At 37.6% G+C, this 18,240-nt stretch overlaps 1 protein-coding gene and 1 pseudogene across 1 annotated transcript; both read left to right on the forward strand.

The window, feature by feature from the left end:
* Positions 1-755: 755 nt before the first annotated feature.
* On the forward strand, positions 756-15,989 carry LOC136175415 (olfactory receptor 10AG1-like; annotated as a pseudogene).
* Positions 15,990-16,640: 651 nt separating this feature from the next.
* LOC136175129 (olfactory receptor 5F1-like) lies at positions 16,641-17,585 on the forward strand. Its single transcript, XM_065945439.1, has one exon. It carries the CDS (start codon positions 16,641-16,643, stop codon positions 17,583-17,585), a length of 945 nt encoding a protein of 314 aa, XP_065801511.1.
* The last annotated feature ends 655 nt before the right edge of the window (positions 17,586-18,240 follow it).

Consider the following 18,240-nt stretch of genomic DNA (forward strand, 5'->3'; position numbering starts at 1 on the left):
AGATTATCTTTTCCAGTGCGTACGTTTTCACCATTTATGTTTTGTGATAGATTCTTATATAGCACATATGACATATTTTTAGTTTTGAATAGATTCCCATTTTATTTCATGGAATAATTTCCTGGGGATATGCTTAAATCAAAATTCAGGAATATCATTTTAATAGTAAACACATCAACTTTTATTTCTGTTATTTCTACAAACATATTCATTATAAAGAAATTATGAATTTATATAAAAGAATGCAATTTAGAAAACTGTTCTCTGATTAGAGTGCACCATTACAATAGTTTTTCTTCTATTGCCCTCTTCCCTTCTCAAAAATTTCCTATTCTTTTCTCACTTTCTGTCTTCCATGTGATTTATACACTCAAAGCTACCTCACACACATTTAGCTACTCCAGAATTTAATTAGCTCTACTGATAGATGTTGACATTGAATGGATGTAACATACATATTATGGAAATCTATCAATTAACAATAAGTAATCAAAATTAATCATAATACTAAAGCTAAGCAATAATATGAAGGTGAAATGGAAATTGGCTTTTTAGAACTCTGGAGTAAAGTTAGTGGGGTTCAGGGTTTGCTAAAAAGATCAACTCACATATAATTTTTGAAGGAAATTCTCCATGGCCTTCCTTTGCTCTTTCTGCCAAAGTTGTGTCTGATAGAGGCTGCGATGCTCAAGTTATCTGGGGTGTGGCAGAACAGATCATGATCTGTCACAAACGGTCATTCAGGTCAAGCGCCCATGGCCCTCTGTGGTCTGAAGAACATCCATGGGGTAATTCGTCTTGTCTCTGCACCCCTGGGCTGTGCTCTCGGTCCATATTTTTTCTCTGTTCCTGGAAGCCCTGCAACAAGCTCATCAGGCTGGTCTCAGCAAAGATTCACTCCTTCACTAACTGACTCACCTGCATTCCGCTGCACCAGCCAGCTGCTCTTTGGTTGGTCTCTTTCTACTTTCTCTGTCGTAGGTATTTCTGGGATCAAGATAGTTCACTGATAAATACTAATATTCTTCTCCTTCCACTAAATGTTTTACTTTCTAGTGAAACTTAGGAATAGAAACATGGTGTTCAGGATGAAATTGAGTTATTCTGAGATTTGGGTGTTTTGACATATTGCCTTTAGACCATGTCACTGTTCTCTAACTCAGCCTTCTACATTTAATTAATCTTGTTTAATTAAGCTTGCAAATATTTAAAACTTTGGGAGGTTTTTTTTTTTTTTTTTTTTTTTTTTAAATTAATGGATATGCTCCTTATATCTGGAGAAGGAAATGGCAACCCACTCCAGTATTCTTGCCTAGAGAATTCCATGGACAGAGGAGTCTGCTGGGATGCTGTCCACAGGGTCAGAGTCGGACACAACTGAAGCGACCTAGCATGAATGCATGCATTGGAGAAGGAAATGGCAACCCACTCCAGTGTTCTTGCCTGGAGAATCCCAGGGATGGGGGAGCCTGGTGGGCTGCCGTCCATGGGGTCGCACAGAGTCAGACACGACTGAAGTGACTTAGCAGCAGCAGCAGCAGCTCCTTATATACATTTAGACTAATTTTTAACCTGCAAATTTTGCAAAATGTGTTTTTAAAATTATTGTATGTTCTTTCTTATTAGGGCTTCCCTCATAGCTCAGTTGGTAAAGAATCTGCCTGCAATGCAGGAGACCTGGGTTCAGTCCCTGGGTCTGGCAGATCCGCTGGAGAAGGGAAAGGCAACCCACCCCAGTGTTCTTGCCTGGAGAGCCCCATGGACAGAGGAGCCTGGGGGGCCATAGTCCACGGGGTCACAAGAGCCGGACACGACTGAGTGACTAAAGCGCCACCGCTGCCTTTATGCCTGTGTGAGCCTGTTTGCTCTACTCCACACTGCTTCCTGTTTGTCTGATTTTCCAAGTCCTTTATCTCATTTGAAAGTTTAATGTTACCACCTTTTCCAAATATACAGTTATCAATACATGTTTTGCCTTATTCAACTGTTTATGAGTAATTTATTCACTGAAAGTAGTGAAGTTTGAAACCTACATCGTTGGCTTTGTTTTGCTCTACATTAGTGTTTAGGTCAGATAAATCAGGCTTATAATAGCTGCGAATGTCACAGTTTGGAAAAGATGGAAAAAAGTAAGTAAGCAAGTTGGAAGGAATGACATAATCCATATTCAGTAACCACATGAATCCAAATTAATAACTAAAAAGGGGGATATTACTAAGAAACAGAGTGCTGAATTTAGGCAAAAATAAGTGAAGAAAGTGTTTGATATTAATGTATAATGATGATTTTTTAAATTTAGTTTGTTAAACAGAAATTTCATAACAGAATTTTCATGGGTCTACTGAAAACTGAAAATTATACATTTTGTAAGGAAAAATTAGGTAAAAGTTAGTACTGAGATTAAGTGAAGAAATAATCTTATTTCACTTCATACTGCTCAGATTAAATTAAACACAGTGTATTAATTCATAATCACATTTCAATGGGCAGAGATGAAAACATATGATGTCAAAAAGGTAAAATGTAAGTAGTTAGGTGTACAGAAAATATTCTAATATGAAGTAATTGAATTGATGTGAGAATATTCAATCTGTAGAGATTAATGTACACATAATGACAATGAAAATATGTAGTTGCAAAGATACAGCTTTATTGGACATTATATAACTTTATAGGAACAATCTTAAGGCAAATAATTTTATTAAAACTATATGGAACATATGACAAATAGAACTGTGGCACCAGAAAACAGAAATTTGGTCATTTTTTGCTAATGTGGGATACAACTTATAGCTTTGGTGGGAAAATGCTGAAATTCTCTTTAAATGCTGTAATATTAGTCCTAAAATGGAAACATTGCATGTACCCAGACACCACCCTTAAGTCTCAAAATAGTCCCTGGTATATTTTAGTTATAGAATAAATATTATTCTCCTCAGATTTGTTACTAAAAAAAAGGTAGTAATTATTGGCCATGGGGTTTCAAAGTTTTGCAAACAAGAGATCAACCTGATGATGAGCATAGCAAAAATTCTGAACTAATAAATTGGGTTCAAAACATTCAATCTCCTGAAATTGTCTCATCACTTAAACCTTGCAGTGTAAAAAATAAAATGTTTAAATATAATTTATTAACTGTGGTTGTGTTGTGTGTGTCAATCATTAACTCACTGGTAAAGGAAAACAGGAGAGATTAAAATACATAGATCTGCTACACATATGCATGATTCTACTTCATATCCCTGATATCAGAGCTCAAGTTGTGTCCATTCAGTATGGAGGGGGAAATGGAATAAAATTCCCAAGTGCAAAAAAATTACAACTACAGAGGCAAAGACAGAAAGATTTCCTCTAGGTTCTTATTCACACAGTTGCAGGAAATGGCCTAGTTGAGCTGTTTGGTGTAACAGGCACTGTGGAACCAGTGACTTGGAGCCAGGTGAGTGCAGTTATGTGGTATATAATGACCACGTGGAATGAGGGGGCAAGGGTGAAGGATGTTCTTGGATAATTTATGCAGAGGGAGAGGAGAACAAAAACAATGCCTCTGCACTAACTGGTTGAACTATGACATAGATAGGAAACTCCTATAATTCGAAGACCTGAGGGCTCTAAAGAAGGGATTCCAAGACAACATCCCAGGTTTAGGGGAAGCTACCTGTGATGCTTTTGTTCAGTCGCTCACTCGTGTCCAAGTCTTTGTGAGCCCATGGCCTGCAGCACACCTCGCTTCCCTGTCCTTCACTATCTCCCGGGGTTTCCTCAGACTCGTGTCTTCTCCAGTGTACAGCTCCACTCTTAACAATCATTCAGGGTCAGGTGGCTCTGATACTGGTCAGCTCCATAGTTTCTAGGATCATTCTGAATGTGTTCTTTCCTATTTCATTGCCAAGAACTGAGTCAAGCAAGTGGAACGAGAAACCGGAAAAGCATTTGGGTTTCTGTGGAAAAAGATAAATGAAGGAGAACTGCATTGTTAGTGGTGTTTCAGTCTCTTTCATGGTGTATGATACAATCATGAGAACCAAGGAGAGATAGTGAAGGGAATTAAGGAGAGAAATGACATGATTTTATCTACCTCATAGAAAAAATACTGTCTTTGAAAGAGAAGAGATTGATGAAAATTAAGTATGAAAAATAAAGTTGTATAAAGCATGTTTCAATATAAAAAGTATACAAAAATATAAATTTTTAAAATTCCCATAAAAATAGGAGGAAATGAGTGAAATTAATTAATCTTTAGAAGAAACAGTAAGCATAATTTGATGACTGACTAATGTAGGTTAAATCGATGAAGAAATATAAATACATCATATTTTCTCTGGTGGTTGATTTTATGTATGATAAAATTGAGAATGAAAACAAAGAAACAAGTTTGGAAAGAAACTGTATGTAGATGCTGTGACCATTTCTCACAATATACGTACCATATCATCCCTAGTTTCCCAAATGGGTTATTGCAACCACATCTTAAGTGGTCTGTCTGCTTCCAACTTTGGTGCACTAAAGTGTATTGTGTTGCTCTGTCATAACATCTCTCAGACATTTTCCTCACTACTAGCAATGGAAGAGTACACATTATATATGATTTAGTTCAGTTCAGTCACTTAATCATGTCTGACTCCTTGTGATCCCATAGACTGCAGCATGCCAGGCCTCCCTGTCCATCACCAACTGCCAGAGTTTACCCAAACTCATGTCCATTAAGTCGGTGATGCCATCCAACCATCTCATCCTCTGTTGTCCCCTTCTCCTCCTGCCCTCAATCTTTCCCAGCATCAGGGTCTTTTCAAATGAGTCAGCTCTTCCCATCAGATGGCCAAAATAATGGAGCTTCAGCTTCAACATCAGTCCTTCCAAAGAACACCCAGGACTGATCTCCTTTAGAATGGGCTGGTGGGATGTCCCTGCAGTCCAAGGGACTCTCAAGAGTCTTCTCCAACACCACAGTTCAAAAGGATCAATTCTTCTGAGCTCAGCTTTCTTTATAGTCCAACTCTCACATCCATACATAACCACTGGAAAAACCATAGCCTTGACTAGATAACCTTGTTGAAAAGTAATGTCTCTGCTTTTAATATGCTGTCTAGGTTGGTCATAACTTTCCTTCCAAGGAGTAAACCTCTTTCAATTTCATGGTTGCAATCACCATCTGCAATGATTTTCGAGCCCAGAAAAATAAAGTCAGTGACTGTTTCTCCTATTTGCCAATCTATTTGTCATGAAGTGATGGGACCAGATGCCATGATCTTAGTTTTCAGAATGTTGAGCTTTAACCCAACTTTTTCACTCATTTCTTTCAGTTTCATCAAGAGGTTTTTTAGTTCTTCTTCACTTTCTGCCATAAGGATGGTGTCATCTGCATATCTGAGGTTATTGATATTTCTCCCGGCAATCTTGATTCCAGCTTGTGCTTCATCCAGCCGAGCGTTTCCTATGATGTACTCTGCATATATGTTAAATAAGCAGGGTGACTATTTACAACTTTGATGTACTCCTTTTCCAAATTGGAACTAGTCTATTGTTTCTTATCCAGTTCTAACTGTTGCTTCCTGACCTGCATACAAATTTCTCAGAAGGCAGGTCAGGTGGTCTGGTATTTGCATCTCTATCAGAATTTTCCAGACTTTATTGTGATCCACACAGCCAAAGATTTTGGCATAGTCAATAAAGCAGAAATAGATCTTTTTCTGGAACTCTCTTGCTTTTTTGATGATCCAGCAGATATTGGCAATTTGATCTCTTGTTCCTCTGTCTTTTCTAAATCCAGCTTGAACATCTGGAAGTTCATGGATCACGTATTGTTGAAGCCTTACTTGGAGAGTTTTGAGCATTACTTTACTAGCGTTTGAAATGTGTGCAATTGTGTGGTAGTTTGAGCATTCTTTGGCATTACCTTTCTTTGGGATTGGAATGAAAACTGATCTTTTCCAGTCCTGTGTCCACTGCTGAGTTTTCCAAATTTGCTGACATATTGAGTGCAGCACTTTCACAGCATCATCTTTCAGGATTTGAAAGATCTCAACTGGAATTCCATCACCTCCACTAGCTTTGTTTGTAGTGATACTTCCTAAGGCCCACTTGACTTCACATTCCAGGATGTCTGGCTCTAGGTGAGTGATCACACCATTGTGATTATCTGGGCCATGAAGATCTTTTTTGTATAGTTCTTCTGTGTATTCTTGTCACCTCTTCTAAATATCTTCTGATTCTGTTAGGTCCATACCATTTCTGTCCTATATTGAGTCCATCTTTGCATGAAATACTCCCTTGGTATCTCTGATTTTCTTGAAGAGATCTCTAGTCTTTCTCATTCTATTGTTTTCCTCTATTTCTTTGCATTGATCTCTGAGGAAGGCTTTCTTATCTCTCCTTGCTATTCTTTGGAACTCTGCATTCAAATGGGTATATATTTCCTTTTCTATTTTGCTTTTGGTTTCTCTTCTTTTCACAGCTATTTGTAAGGCCTCCTCTGACAGCCACTTTGCTTTTTTGCATTTCTTTTTCCTGGGGTTGGTCTTGATCCCTGTCTCCTATACAATGTCAAGAGCCTCTGTCCATAGTTCCTCAGATACTCTGTCTACCAGATCTAGTCCCTTAAGTCTATTTCTCAGTTCTGCTGTATAATCATAAGGGATTTGATTTAGGTCCTACCTGCATGGCCTATTGGTTTTCCCCACTATCTTCAATTTAAGTCTGAATTTGGCAATAAGGGGTTCATGATCTGAGTCACAATCAGCTCCTGGTCCTATTTTTGCTGACTGTATAGAGCTTCTCAATCTTTGGCTGCAAAGAATAAAATCAATCTGATTTTGGTGTTGACCATCTGGTGATGTCCATGTGTAGAGTCTTCTCTTGTATTGTTGGAAGAGTATGCTTGCTATGACTAGTGCATTCTCTTGACAAAACTGTATTAAGCTTTGCCCTGCTTCTTTCAGTAATTTGGCTATTACTCCAGGTGTTTCTTGACTTCCTACTTTTGCATTCCAGTCCCTTATAATGAAAATGGTATCTTTTTTGGTATTAGTTCTAGAAGATCTTGTAGGTCTTCATAGAACTGTTCAACTAAAGCTTCTTCAGAATTACTGGTCGGGGCATAGACTTGGATAACTGTGATATTGAATGGCTTGCTTGGAAATGAACAGAGATCTTTCTGTCATTTTTGAGACTGCATCCAAGTACTGCATTTCAGACTCTTTTGTTGACTATGATGGCTACTCCATCTTCTAAGGGATTCTTGCCTACACTAGTAGATATAATGGTCATCTGAGTTAAATTCACCCATTCAATCCATTTTTTTTTTTTTTTTTGCTGATTCCTAATGTCATCTCCTGTTTGACCACCTCCAATCTGCCTTGATTCATGGACTTAACATTCCAGGTTGCTATGCCATATGGCTCTTTATAGCATTGAACCTTGCCTCTATCACCAGTCACACCCACAGCTGGGTGTTGTGTTTGCTCTGGCTCTGTCTCTTCATTCTTTCTGGAGTCGTTTCTCCACTAATCTCCAGTAACATATTGAGCACCTACCATTCTGGGGAGTTCATCTTTCAGTGTCCCTTCTTTTTGCCTATTCTTACTGTTCAATGGGTTCTCCAGATAAGAATACTAAAGTGGTTTGCCATTCGCTTCTCCAGTGGACCACACTTTTTCAGAACTCTCCACCATGATCTGTCCACCTTGGATGGCCGTACAACACATAGCTCATAGCTTCATTGAGTTAAACAAGGCTATGGTCCATCATTGAGTTACAGTTAATCTAACTGAGGTGATTAGGTTTTACTTTATGATTCAATAAATAAAGGCTGAATGCATGAATTATTTTACATAGTTTAGCAAAGATTCATAGTGCAAAAAAGTAACACTACAATCTCTCATATGTATGTAACTTTCAACTAAAGATAAATTCTATATATGGTGTGAAGAGAGGACCTTAACTCATAACAGACTAGATGATGGGTGAATTCTAGATAATTTCCAAATTCCTTTCTGTGTGGTTAAAGAATGGTATTTTAATACTTTTAAATTTTGTATGCACTGATTGCATAAATAGATACTGCCCAAGATAAGACTGTGAATATCTTAAACAGCTTTACCTAGGAGGAAAATTACCCTACTCTCCAAAGACATAGAGTACTTGGAGACACATAAGGGGGCGTGGGTAGGTAGCTAGTGCTCCCCAGACCATATTCCATAGAGAGAGAAACTGTTGCAGCACTAATTGACTTGGAGGAGGCTGTGTTTACTTCTTAAGTTGTCTCAATAAACAGCTTATTGAGGTTAAAATTGGAGTTTGTCATGAAGAGATGTCTCCATGGTAAAAACAGACCATTTCTATTTAAGTGCACTAATTGATTTAAGGTATGAGCTTCAAGGGAAAATAGTAAGGATTGAATTAGTTACTTGAATAATCCAAACCAGACATGTATATTACATAGGGCAATATTCATTATAAAAGAGAATGGCATAGTGACTTCTTCACAACATTAAAAAAAAAAAGGTAAGCAGCAAGTATTTTCACCAGCTTACTTTATAGCAGTGTATTCTTTATAATTAAGAAATGAAAAAAGAATAAAAAACTTCCTTTCAGTCAAATTCATTAATGAGATAAACCTCCTGAACTTGAAATATGCAGGCTGTAACCACAAGAAATCAGACTCTCGTTTTTATGACTGTGAGTGAGATGCTGCATTTCGCACTTGCTTTCTGGTAATTATCCAGACATAGGTATTTTAAATAGATATTAAATGACCTTCACATGTCTATAATGCATTTTGCATATTCACAATATCTATGCAGTTTCATAAGTATACATGCATACTCATATATATATCTGGAGGTAGAAACATATGCAAAAGCTGACTTTGCATTTGTCTGTTGTCAGACCTGTGGCTATTATGATCAAATTTCTTTACCCATTTTTTCTCTTTTTCTTATTTAATTGCTGCTAAAGACCTCAGAATTATCTAATTACCTTTCAAGGTCTGACATGTAAAATATAAGTAGAAGCATTTTCAGAAGAAAGGGCCCTCTGTTACCTAGAGCAATTCTTATCCTAAAAATAGGCTACACAACATATTTTTGTTTTTGTTGTTGTCTGTTTTACTGTTACTCACAAACCCATAATCTTTAATGTGAGCCAAAAGAAAGTCTAAGATTATTTTTTATTTTTACATTGTGGTATTTTAGGATGCTGGATTTGATGTATCAACAAAAATACAACAAAAAAAAATGGGTAGCTATCATGTGAATTGATTTGAAATCATTGAATTATTTTGTCTGGTTTTACTGCTGGACAGGGTGCATCTGAGTGACTTTAAACATTTTTTTATTTATTTATTTTACTGTACAACACTGTATTGGTTTTGCCATACATTTACTTGAATCCTCCATGGGTGTACACATGTTCCCCATCCTGAACACCCCCCCCCCAACCTGCCTCCCCATCCCATCCCTCTGGGTCATCCCAGTGCACCAGCCCCGAGCACCCTGTATCATTCATCGAACCTGGACTGGCGATTCTTTTCACGTATGATAATTTACATATTTCAATGCCATTCTCCCATACCATCCTTCCCTCGCCTTCACCCACAGAGTCCAAAAGACTGTTCAATACATCTGTGTCTCTTTTGCTGTCTTGCAGACAGGGTTATCATTACCATCTTTTTAAATTCCATATATATGCATGAGTATACTGTATTGGTGTTTCACATTCTGGCTTACTTCACTCTGTATAATGGGCTCCAGTTTCATTCACTTCATTAGGACTGATTCAAATTAATTCTTTTTAATGGTTGAGCACTATTCCATTGTGTATATGTACCACAGCTTCCTTATCCATTCATCTGCTGATGGCCATCTAGGTTGCTTCCATGACTTGGCTATTGTAAACAGCGCTGCGATGAACATTGGGGTGCACGTGTCTCTTTCAATTCTGGTTTCCTCAGTGTGTATGCCCAGCAGTGGGATTGCTGGGTCATATGGCAGTTCTATTTCCAGTTTTTTAAGGAATCTCCACACTGCTCTCCATAGTGGCTGTACTAGTTTGCATTCCTACCAACAGTGTAAGAGGGTTCCCTTTACTTCTCACCCTCTCCAGCATTTATTTCTTGTAGCCTTTTGGATAGCAGCCATTCTGACTGGTGTGTGATGGTACCTCATTGTGGTTTTGATTTGCATTTCTCTGATAATGAGTGATGTTGAGCATCTTTTCATGTGTTTATTAGTCATCTGTATGTCTTCTTTGGAGAAATGTCTGTTTAGTTCTTTGGCCCAATTTTTGATTGGGTCTTTAATTCACAGATGGAATCCAGAGGATAAAATCCACCAGAGTGGAAGCAGACTACATTGGTGGAGTTCATCTTGCTTGGCTTCTCTGATATTTCTGACCTTCAAGGATTTCTTTTTGGGATGCTTTTAATCATGTATAGAATTATTCTGATGGGAAATAGTCTCATTTTTATAATAACCAAGATGGATCCTTCCCTCCAGACTCCCATGTATTTTTTTCCTAGGGGATTTTTCTTCCTTAGAAATATGCTATGTATCAGTCACTGTCCCCAGGTTATTAGCAGATCTCAGTGGAGAATCTAGAAATATATCCTTTCTAGCCTGTGCTTCTCAGATGTATTTCTTTCTGGTGTTTGGGGTCACTGAGTGCCTTCCTCTGACTTCCATGGCTTGTGACAGGTGTGTCGTCATTTGCAACCCACTGCTGCATTCTCTCCTCGTGAACAGTAGGCTGTGTGTCCAACTGGCTGCTGGCAGTTGGGTCAGTGGAATCACTGCATGCATAGGATTTACTTACCAGATCTCTCTAACCTTCTGTGGCTCTAACCAGTTGAATCACTTCTTCTGTGATGTATATCCAGTGTTTAACCTTGCCTGTGGGGACACTTTTATGATTGAGATATTAGTTTATGTGATTGCTGTTCTAGTTGTCACTATTCCTTTTATGTTGATTCTTAGATTTTATATGAGAATAGTTGAGACCATCTTGAAGCTGTCTTCAGCACTGGGCAAGCCAAGGCATTCTCCACCTGCTCTTCCCATCTCATGGTTGTGGCTTTATTCTTTGGATCAGGACTCATTACATGTTTAAGACCAAAGTCCAGTCATTTGATAGGAAGGGACAAATTTCTCTCTCTTTTTTACACCACTGCCACACCAATGTTTAACCCTATGGTATATTGTCTGAGAAACAAAGATGTTACGGTGGCTTTGAGAAAATTCCTACTAAAATTGGACTGTGATTTAAAAATATTAATTCATAAAATTTGTTTCTTATTCATTACAGTCTCCACTCAATTTCTGTTATTTTCCCATTAGCTGTGACTTCATATTATAGGTAAATGTTCTGTTATTTTTATATCACATAAAGTCTGATGTCATTTTAAATAAAAAAAAATAATCTCAACCTCTATTCAGGGTATTGAAATGTTTGATATAACACATAGCATTCATTAATGGGTCTTGTGAACTGTTGTTGCTTTTTAATTTTGCAGAACATTGCCTATGTTTTCTCTTTCCAATGAGATTATTCAACTTTCTTTCTCTAGTCCCAATGTATAGCCTGAAAACTAATAGGCATCAAATTAGCTTTATCAAAACCACAATGAGGTACCATTACACGCCAGTCAGGATGGCTGCTATCCAAAAGTCTACAAGCAATAAATGCTGGAGAGGGTGTGGAGAAAAGGGAACCCTCTTACACTGTTGGTGGGAATGCAAACTAGTATAGCCACTATGGAAAACAGTGTGGAGATTTCTTAAAAAACTGGAAATAGAACTGCCATATGACCCAGCAATACCACTTCTGGGCATACACACTGAGGAAACCAGATCTGAAAGAGACACGTGCACCCCAATGTTCATCACAGTGCTGTTTATAATAGCCAGAACATGGAAGCAACCTAGATGCCCATCAGCAGATGAATGGATAAGGAAGCTGTGGTACATATACACCATGGAATATTACTCAGCCGTTAAAAAGAATTCATTTGAATCAGTTCTAATGAGATGGATGAAACTGGAGCCCATTATACAGAGTGAAGTAAGTCAGAAAGATAAAGAACATTACAGTATACTAACACATATATACGGAATTTAGATAGATGGTGGCGATAACCCTATATGCAAAACAGAAAAAGAGACACAGAAATACAGAACAGACTTTTGAACTCTGGGGGAGAACGTGAGGGTGGGATGTTTTGAAAGAACAGCATGTATATTATCTATGGTGAAACGGACCACCAGCCCAGGTGGGATACATGAGTCAGGTGCTCGGGCCTGGTGCACTGGGAGGACCCTGAGGAGTCGGGTGGGGAGGGAGGTGGGAGGGGGGATCGGGATGGGGAATACATGTAACTATATGGCTGATTCATGTCAATGTATGACAAAACCCACTGAAATGTTGTAAAGTGATTGGCCTCCAACTAATAAAACAATATTAAAAAAAAAAAATTAGCTTTATCAGATGAAAAGACTAAAAGCATGGTGTAGCAGGCCTGCTATTGATAGTTCCACTAAAAGATGAGTGTTTGAGAGAAAATTATATTCGAGGCATCATATTCAAGACACAAAATGTTAACTCACTGGCAGTTGTACCTCTGCTGACTGTAGAGAACAATGGGAAGAAGCAGAGATCATTTGTTGCATTTAATTTGAGAAAGGCTTTCCAAATTTTCCATATATGCTGGTAGGGCATCTTCAGAAACTGGTTTCTGGACTTAGTTTTCATGTCAGAACATACTACCTGCATGAGAAGAATATAGTTTTTAGAAGAACCATTATTCTGATTGATAAAGGGTGGCAAAGAGAGATTTTCCAGCCATGACTGACTCGCCGACTTCCTGGATACAAGATCACTCCTGCAGAGATTTCCTTCAACATAGCATGCAAAGAAAGTCTTCCCAAATTTGATTCTCTGGTTTTGAACACTTATTCAGGCTCAAAAATCTTATTTTTAACTGGGTGATTTGCTCTGAATATGCCTTTTAACATTCTGTCTATTACTATTTGCTTTGAGACATCCTTATTTTCCTCAGTGAGATGGTGACTGAAGCCATTAAATTAAAAGATGCTTGCTCCTTGGAAAGAAAGCTATGGCAAACCTAGACAAAGTATTAAAAAGCAAAGACATCACTCTGCTGATAAAGGTCCATATAGTCAAAGTTATGGTTTTTCCAGTAATCATGTATGGATGGGATAGTTGAACTATAAAGAAGGCTAGGTGCTGAAGAACTGATGCCTTTTAATTGTGGTACTCAAGAAGACTCTTGGCAGTCCTTTGGCATGCAAAGAGAGCAAGCCAGTTAATTCTAAAGGAAGTGAATACTGAATATTCATTGAAAGAACTGATGATGAAGCTGAAGCCACAATACTTTGGCCACCTGATGGGAAGAGACAACTCATTGGAAAAGACCCTGATGCTGGGAGTGATTGAGTTTAGGAGGAGAAGGGGGCAAGAGAGGATGAGATGGTTGGGTGGCATCACGGACTCAACGGACTTGAGTTTAAACAAACTCTGGGAGATGGTAAAGGATGGGGAAGCCCGGCATGCTGCATTTCATGAGTCGCAGAGTCAGACACAGCTGAGTGACTGAACAGCAGCATAGGATATTAAACAGAGCTCCTTGTGTGTATATATACGCATGCACGTGCGGGCACACACTCACACACATACTATGACCTTGCTGGTCATCTATTTCGTAAATAATAGTTTGTATCTGCTAATCCTAAACTGCAAATTTGTCCCCCTACCCTTTTTTTCCTTTGGTAACTATAAATTTGTTTCCTATGTTTGTGAGTCTCTTTGTTTGGTAAATAAGTTCATTTGTATCATTTTTTAGATTCCACATATAAATATCATACCATATTTGGATATTTGCCTTTCTGTTTCTGAGTTGCTTCATTTATGAACATAAAGGAGCATATATCTTTTCGAATTATAGTTTTATTCAGATAGATACCCAGGATTGTGATCGCTAGATCATTTGGTAATTCTATTTTTTATCTTTAAGGAACTTTAATAAGATTTCCAAAGTGGCTGCACCAGTTTGCATTCCTACCAACAATGTACTAGAATTTCCTATTCTCCATCAGCTCTCTAGCATCTATTATTTGTAGATTTTTTTGTTTGTTTTTTAATGGTGGCTATATTGACTGGTGTGAGGTGACACCTCATTGTAGTTTTGATTTACCTTTCACTAACAACTCTTGCTGTTGAGCATCTTTTCATGTGTCTGTTGGTCATCTGTATGTTTTCTTTGTAGAAATGTCTAATCAGGTCCTGTCAATTTTTTCTTGGACTGTTTTCTATTTTGCTGTGTTGTTGTTATTGAGTTACATGGGCTGTTTGTAGATTTTGGAAATTAAGCCCTTGTCATTTGCATGGTTTGCAAAAGTTTTTACACAGTCCTAAGTTTTCTTTGCATTTTGCTTATGGTTTTGTATGCTGGCAAAGGCTTATATGTTTCACTAGATCCTATTTATTTATTTCAATTTTTATTTCTACTACCTTGGAGTTTGAACTAGAATATGTTGCCATGACTTATTTATTTCTCTCTGCAAACAGACTGTCTTCATATGGACACCTAGTGTGATTCATTTCTCTTTGTGATTTGTGTGTTTGGTATGGAATATTTGTAGTTTAAATTCTTTGTAAGATCAGAATCACAGACAATTTCAACAAACAAATGTAATTACAGAATTTTTAAAGTATGTTTTTTTAATATATTGTCTTATTTAATCAGAGTATTTAAAAGGGTTTTTAAAAAGGGTTGAAGTGAGGGTCATTTTCTTATTTATTTCACTCAATTACTGAGTTGGAATAAAGGCTAAACTCACTGAGACAAGGGAGGTGTGAACACACACATGAACACACATAAACTCAAACAGAAAAGGAAAAATAATAACTTGGTAGTGGGCTCTGCACCCTTTTGGAATATGCTAAAGCTACAAGGAAGCAATTAAACAGCCAATTAAAGTTAATATCTTATAAACATTGGGGAAACATTAAGGTAACAAAGAGATCAATAATCACATGAGGATGCAGGATCCACATCCCGTTTGACTGCATCTAACTGCATGTGATCTTATTTTAACTACCTCTGAGATTAGAGTTTATGCCTTTAGAGGACTGATACCACAATCAAGACCTGTAATCCCATCCTCATGGTTACCCAGTCTTCTTCACGGAAGACAAAATAGAAGGCAGCAATGTGTATATGCTGAGTGTCTCAGATTTTTACGAAGAGGTAATTTCAAATTTCTCTGCTTTTCATTTCATTTAGAAAATGAAAATCTTCATTTCACTTTTGTGCCTCAACTGAGTTATTTGGCTTTCTAATAAAAAAAGAAAACAATAAACTAGACAAGTGAGTAACGGGAAGGATGCTGCTAAGCACTTGGCGCTGCCATTGACTGATGGGGACAGGTACAGTGTGTGCTAATAGTAATGCATTGCATTAATTTGATAGCGCGCTTTGAAATGAAAGACGTTGGCTTAATTTAAAACATGACAAAATCATGTTTATGAGTATGATAAATGTCAAAATGGTGATTATTTGAAATGGACTTTTTTTACTGCGTGGGGAATAGAGAAGTGATTTTCTTTTTTTTTTTTTTTTTTTTTTTTTTTTTTTTTTTTTATTTATTTTGTTTTATTAGTTGGAGGCTAATTACTTCACAACATTTCAGTGGGTTTTGTCATACATTGACATGAATCAGCCATAGAGTTACACGTATTCCCCATCCTGATCCCCCCTCCCACCTCCCTCTCCACCCGACTCCTCTGGGTCCTCCCAGTGCACCAGGCCTGAGCACTCGTCTCATGCATCTCACCTGGGCTGGTGATCTGTTTCACCATAGATAATATACATGCTGTTCTTTCAAAACATCCCACCCTCACCTTCTCAAACAGAGTTCAAAAGTCTGTTCTGTACTTCTGTGTCTCTTTTTCTGTTTTGCATATAGGGTTATCGTTGATTTTCAAGTGTTGATGCACAGATTTTTTTAAATTTATTTATTTTAATTGGAGGCTAATTACTTTCATAGATTTTAGAGTTGCAGAATATATAGAGTGGTCCTGAGGAGAAAAAATTGCATTGATTTAAACTCACATACCTGTTCAGACCATGGGAGAGACTTCAGCTAGAAAAGTTTGGTACTTTGCATTTTGGATGTAGGCTAGAAGAGAAAGTATAGAATATATATATTGCATTTGCAGAAACTGAAGTGAAATATGTGTATTTAGCACAATAATTTGAGAATCCTTCAACCCAGATGTATTTAAACATGGAGAATTGTTTAATAAATTCCAATGCTTGTTCTTAGAGAAGGAAATGGCAACCCACTCCAATATTCTTGCTTCCGAAAATCCCATGGACAGAGGAGCCTGTTGGGCTGCAGTCCATGGGGTCACAAAGAGTCAGACATGACTGAGCGACTAAGAACAATGCTTATTCACTTTTTCACTAATTTTCTTCTTGCTTCACTTTTTCTATATATTGTGCTCTGTTATCCTAGATTTTTTTTTTCATGTGTGACTAATTTTATTAGGCCTACTACTACCTGTAACCTTTTGAGAGGAAAATATTTAGAGTGAATTCAAGTTTAAGCATAAAATTTCTGTAATAAATGGCCAGAAAAAATTATACGTTGCTCACTGAGTTCATCCTGTTGGGTTTGGCAGATTCATTGGAGTTACAGATTACCCTATTTTGCCTTTTTTCTGTGATTTATACACTTACAGTTGTGGGGAATGTTGGAATGATTCTCTTAATCAGAGCTGTTTCCCGACTTCACACACCCATGTATTTCTTCCTGGCTAACTTGTCCTTTGTGGATGTTTGTTATTCATCCACCATCACCCCAAAGATGCTGGTAGATTTTTTATCAGAGAAGAAAACCATCTCCTTTGCTGGCTGCTTTTTGCAGATGTATTTCTTTACAGCCTTGGCCACAACTGAATGCATCCTTTTTGGGTTAATGGCCTATGACCGCTATGTGGCCATATGCAACCCTCTTAATTACTCCTTGATCATGTCCAGGAAGGTCTGCCTGAAAATGGCCACAGGGGCTTTTACAACAGGTCTGTTGAACTCCATGGTTCTCACAAGTTGTATAAGCAACTTTCCTTTCTGCAGTTCCAAAGTCATTCATCACTTCTTCTGTGACAGCCCCCCACTTTTTAAGCTCTCATGTTCTGACACACGCCTGTATGAAAGTATCTTGTCCATATTCGCTGGTGTGAGTATCGTTGGAAGTCTGCTGGTGACCCTCACCTCCTACTCCTACCTTCTCTTCTCCATCTTCCGTGTGCATGCAGGGGCGGGGAGGCGCAAAGCGTTCTCCACGTGTGCGTCTCACCTGACAGCCGTCATCCTCTTCTATTCCACCTCCATCTACACTTATCTGAGACCTACTTCCAGCTACTCCCTGACTCAGGACAAACTAGCTTCCGTGTTCTACACTGTGGTGATCCCCATGTTGAATCCTCTGATCTACAGTCTCCGGAACAGCGAAGTGAAGAAGGCTTTATGGAATGTAATTAATAGGAAGAGGATTCCTTCATTGCTGTGATTGATTAATTTTCTGAATGAATTAGAGTATATAGTTTAACTTTCAGAAACTGGATCAAGCTTATCTTCATTATAACCTAATCTGTATAACCATGTTCTGGTAATGTTCATGGACACGAGTCCTGTTAGATATAACTTATCAACTTAGGTAAGATCATGAAACTTTTTTTCTAATCAATGTATGCTTTCCTATAGGTTTCTAAAATGTGATTTATTCATAAAGTTGTCTTGGTTATAGAAATAAAGGGTAAAGTATCTGGAGATAACTTTTGCAATGTCACATGAATCTAGTTGTGTATTATATTTGTAATTGTCAGCTTTTTTACTGTATTTTTTCAACATTTATGATTTGTAAAGGGTTGTATATATCACATGTGCAAAAATGCTTTCAATGTAGATTTCCACTTTATTGAATTAGGGCTATAATGCTTAAATTTTAAATTAGTAATATCATTTAACTGCTATAGTAAACATGTGGACTTTCATTTCCTTTATCCCCAAAAACATATACTTATTCATTAAAGAATATATAGGAATTTGTTTAAATGTATTTTGTTTAGAAAACTGCTGTCTGGTTAGAAGGCACCAATTGCAACAGCTTTTCTTCTCTTCCCATCTTTTCTTCTCAAAAATTTCCTGTTCTCTCACATTTTCTC

This window comes from Muntiacus reevesi, chromosome 9, assembly GCF_963930625.1.
Source record: "Muntiacus reevesi chromosome 9, mMunRee1.1, whole genome shotgun sequence".
NCBI lineage: Eukaryota > Metazoa > Chordata > Mammalia > Artiodactyla > Cervidae > Muntiacus > Muntiacus reevesi.

Bases quoted from the DNA above. Each gene is read 5' to 3' on its own strand.
- LOC136175129 (XM_065945439.1), top strand. From the start codon at position 16,641: ATGGCCAGAAAAAATTATACGTTGCTCACTGAGTTCATCCTGTTGGGT.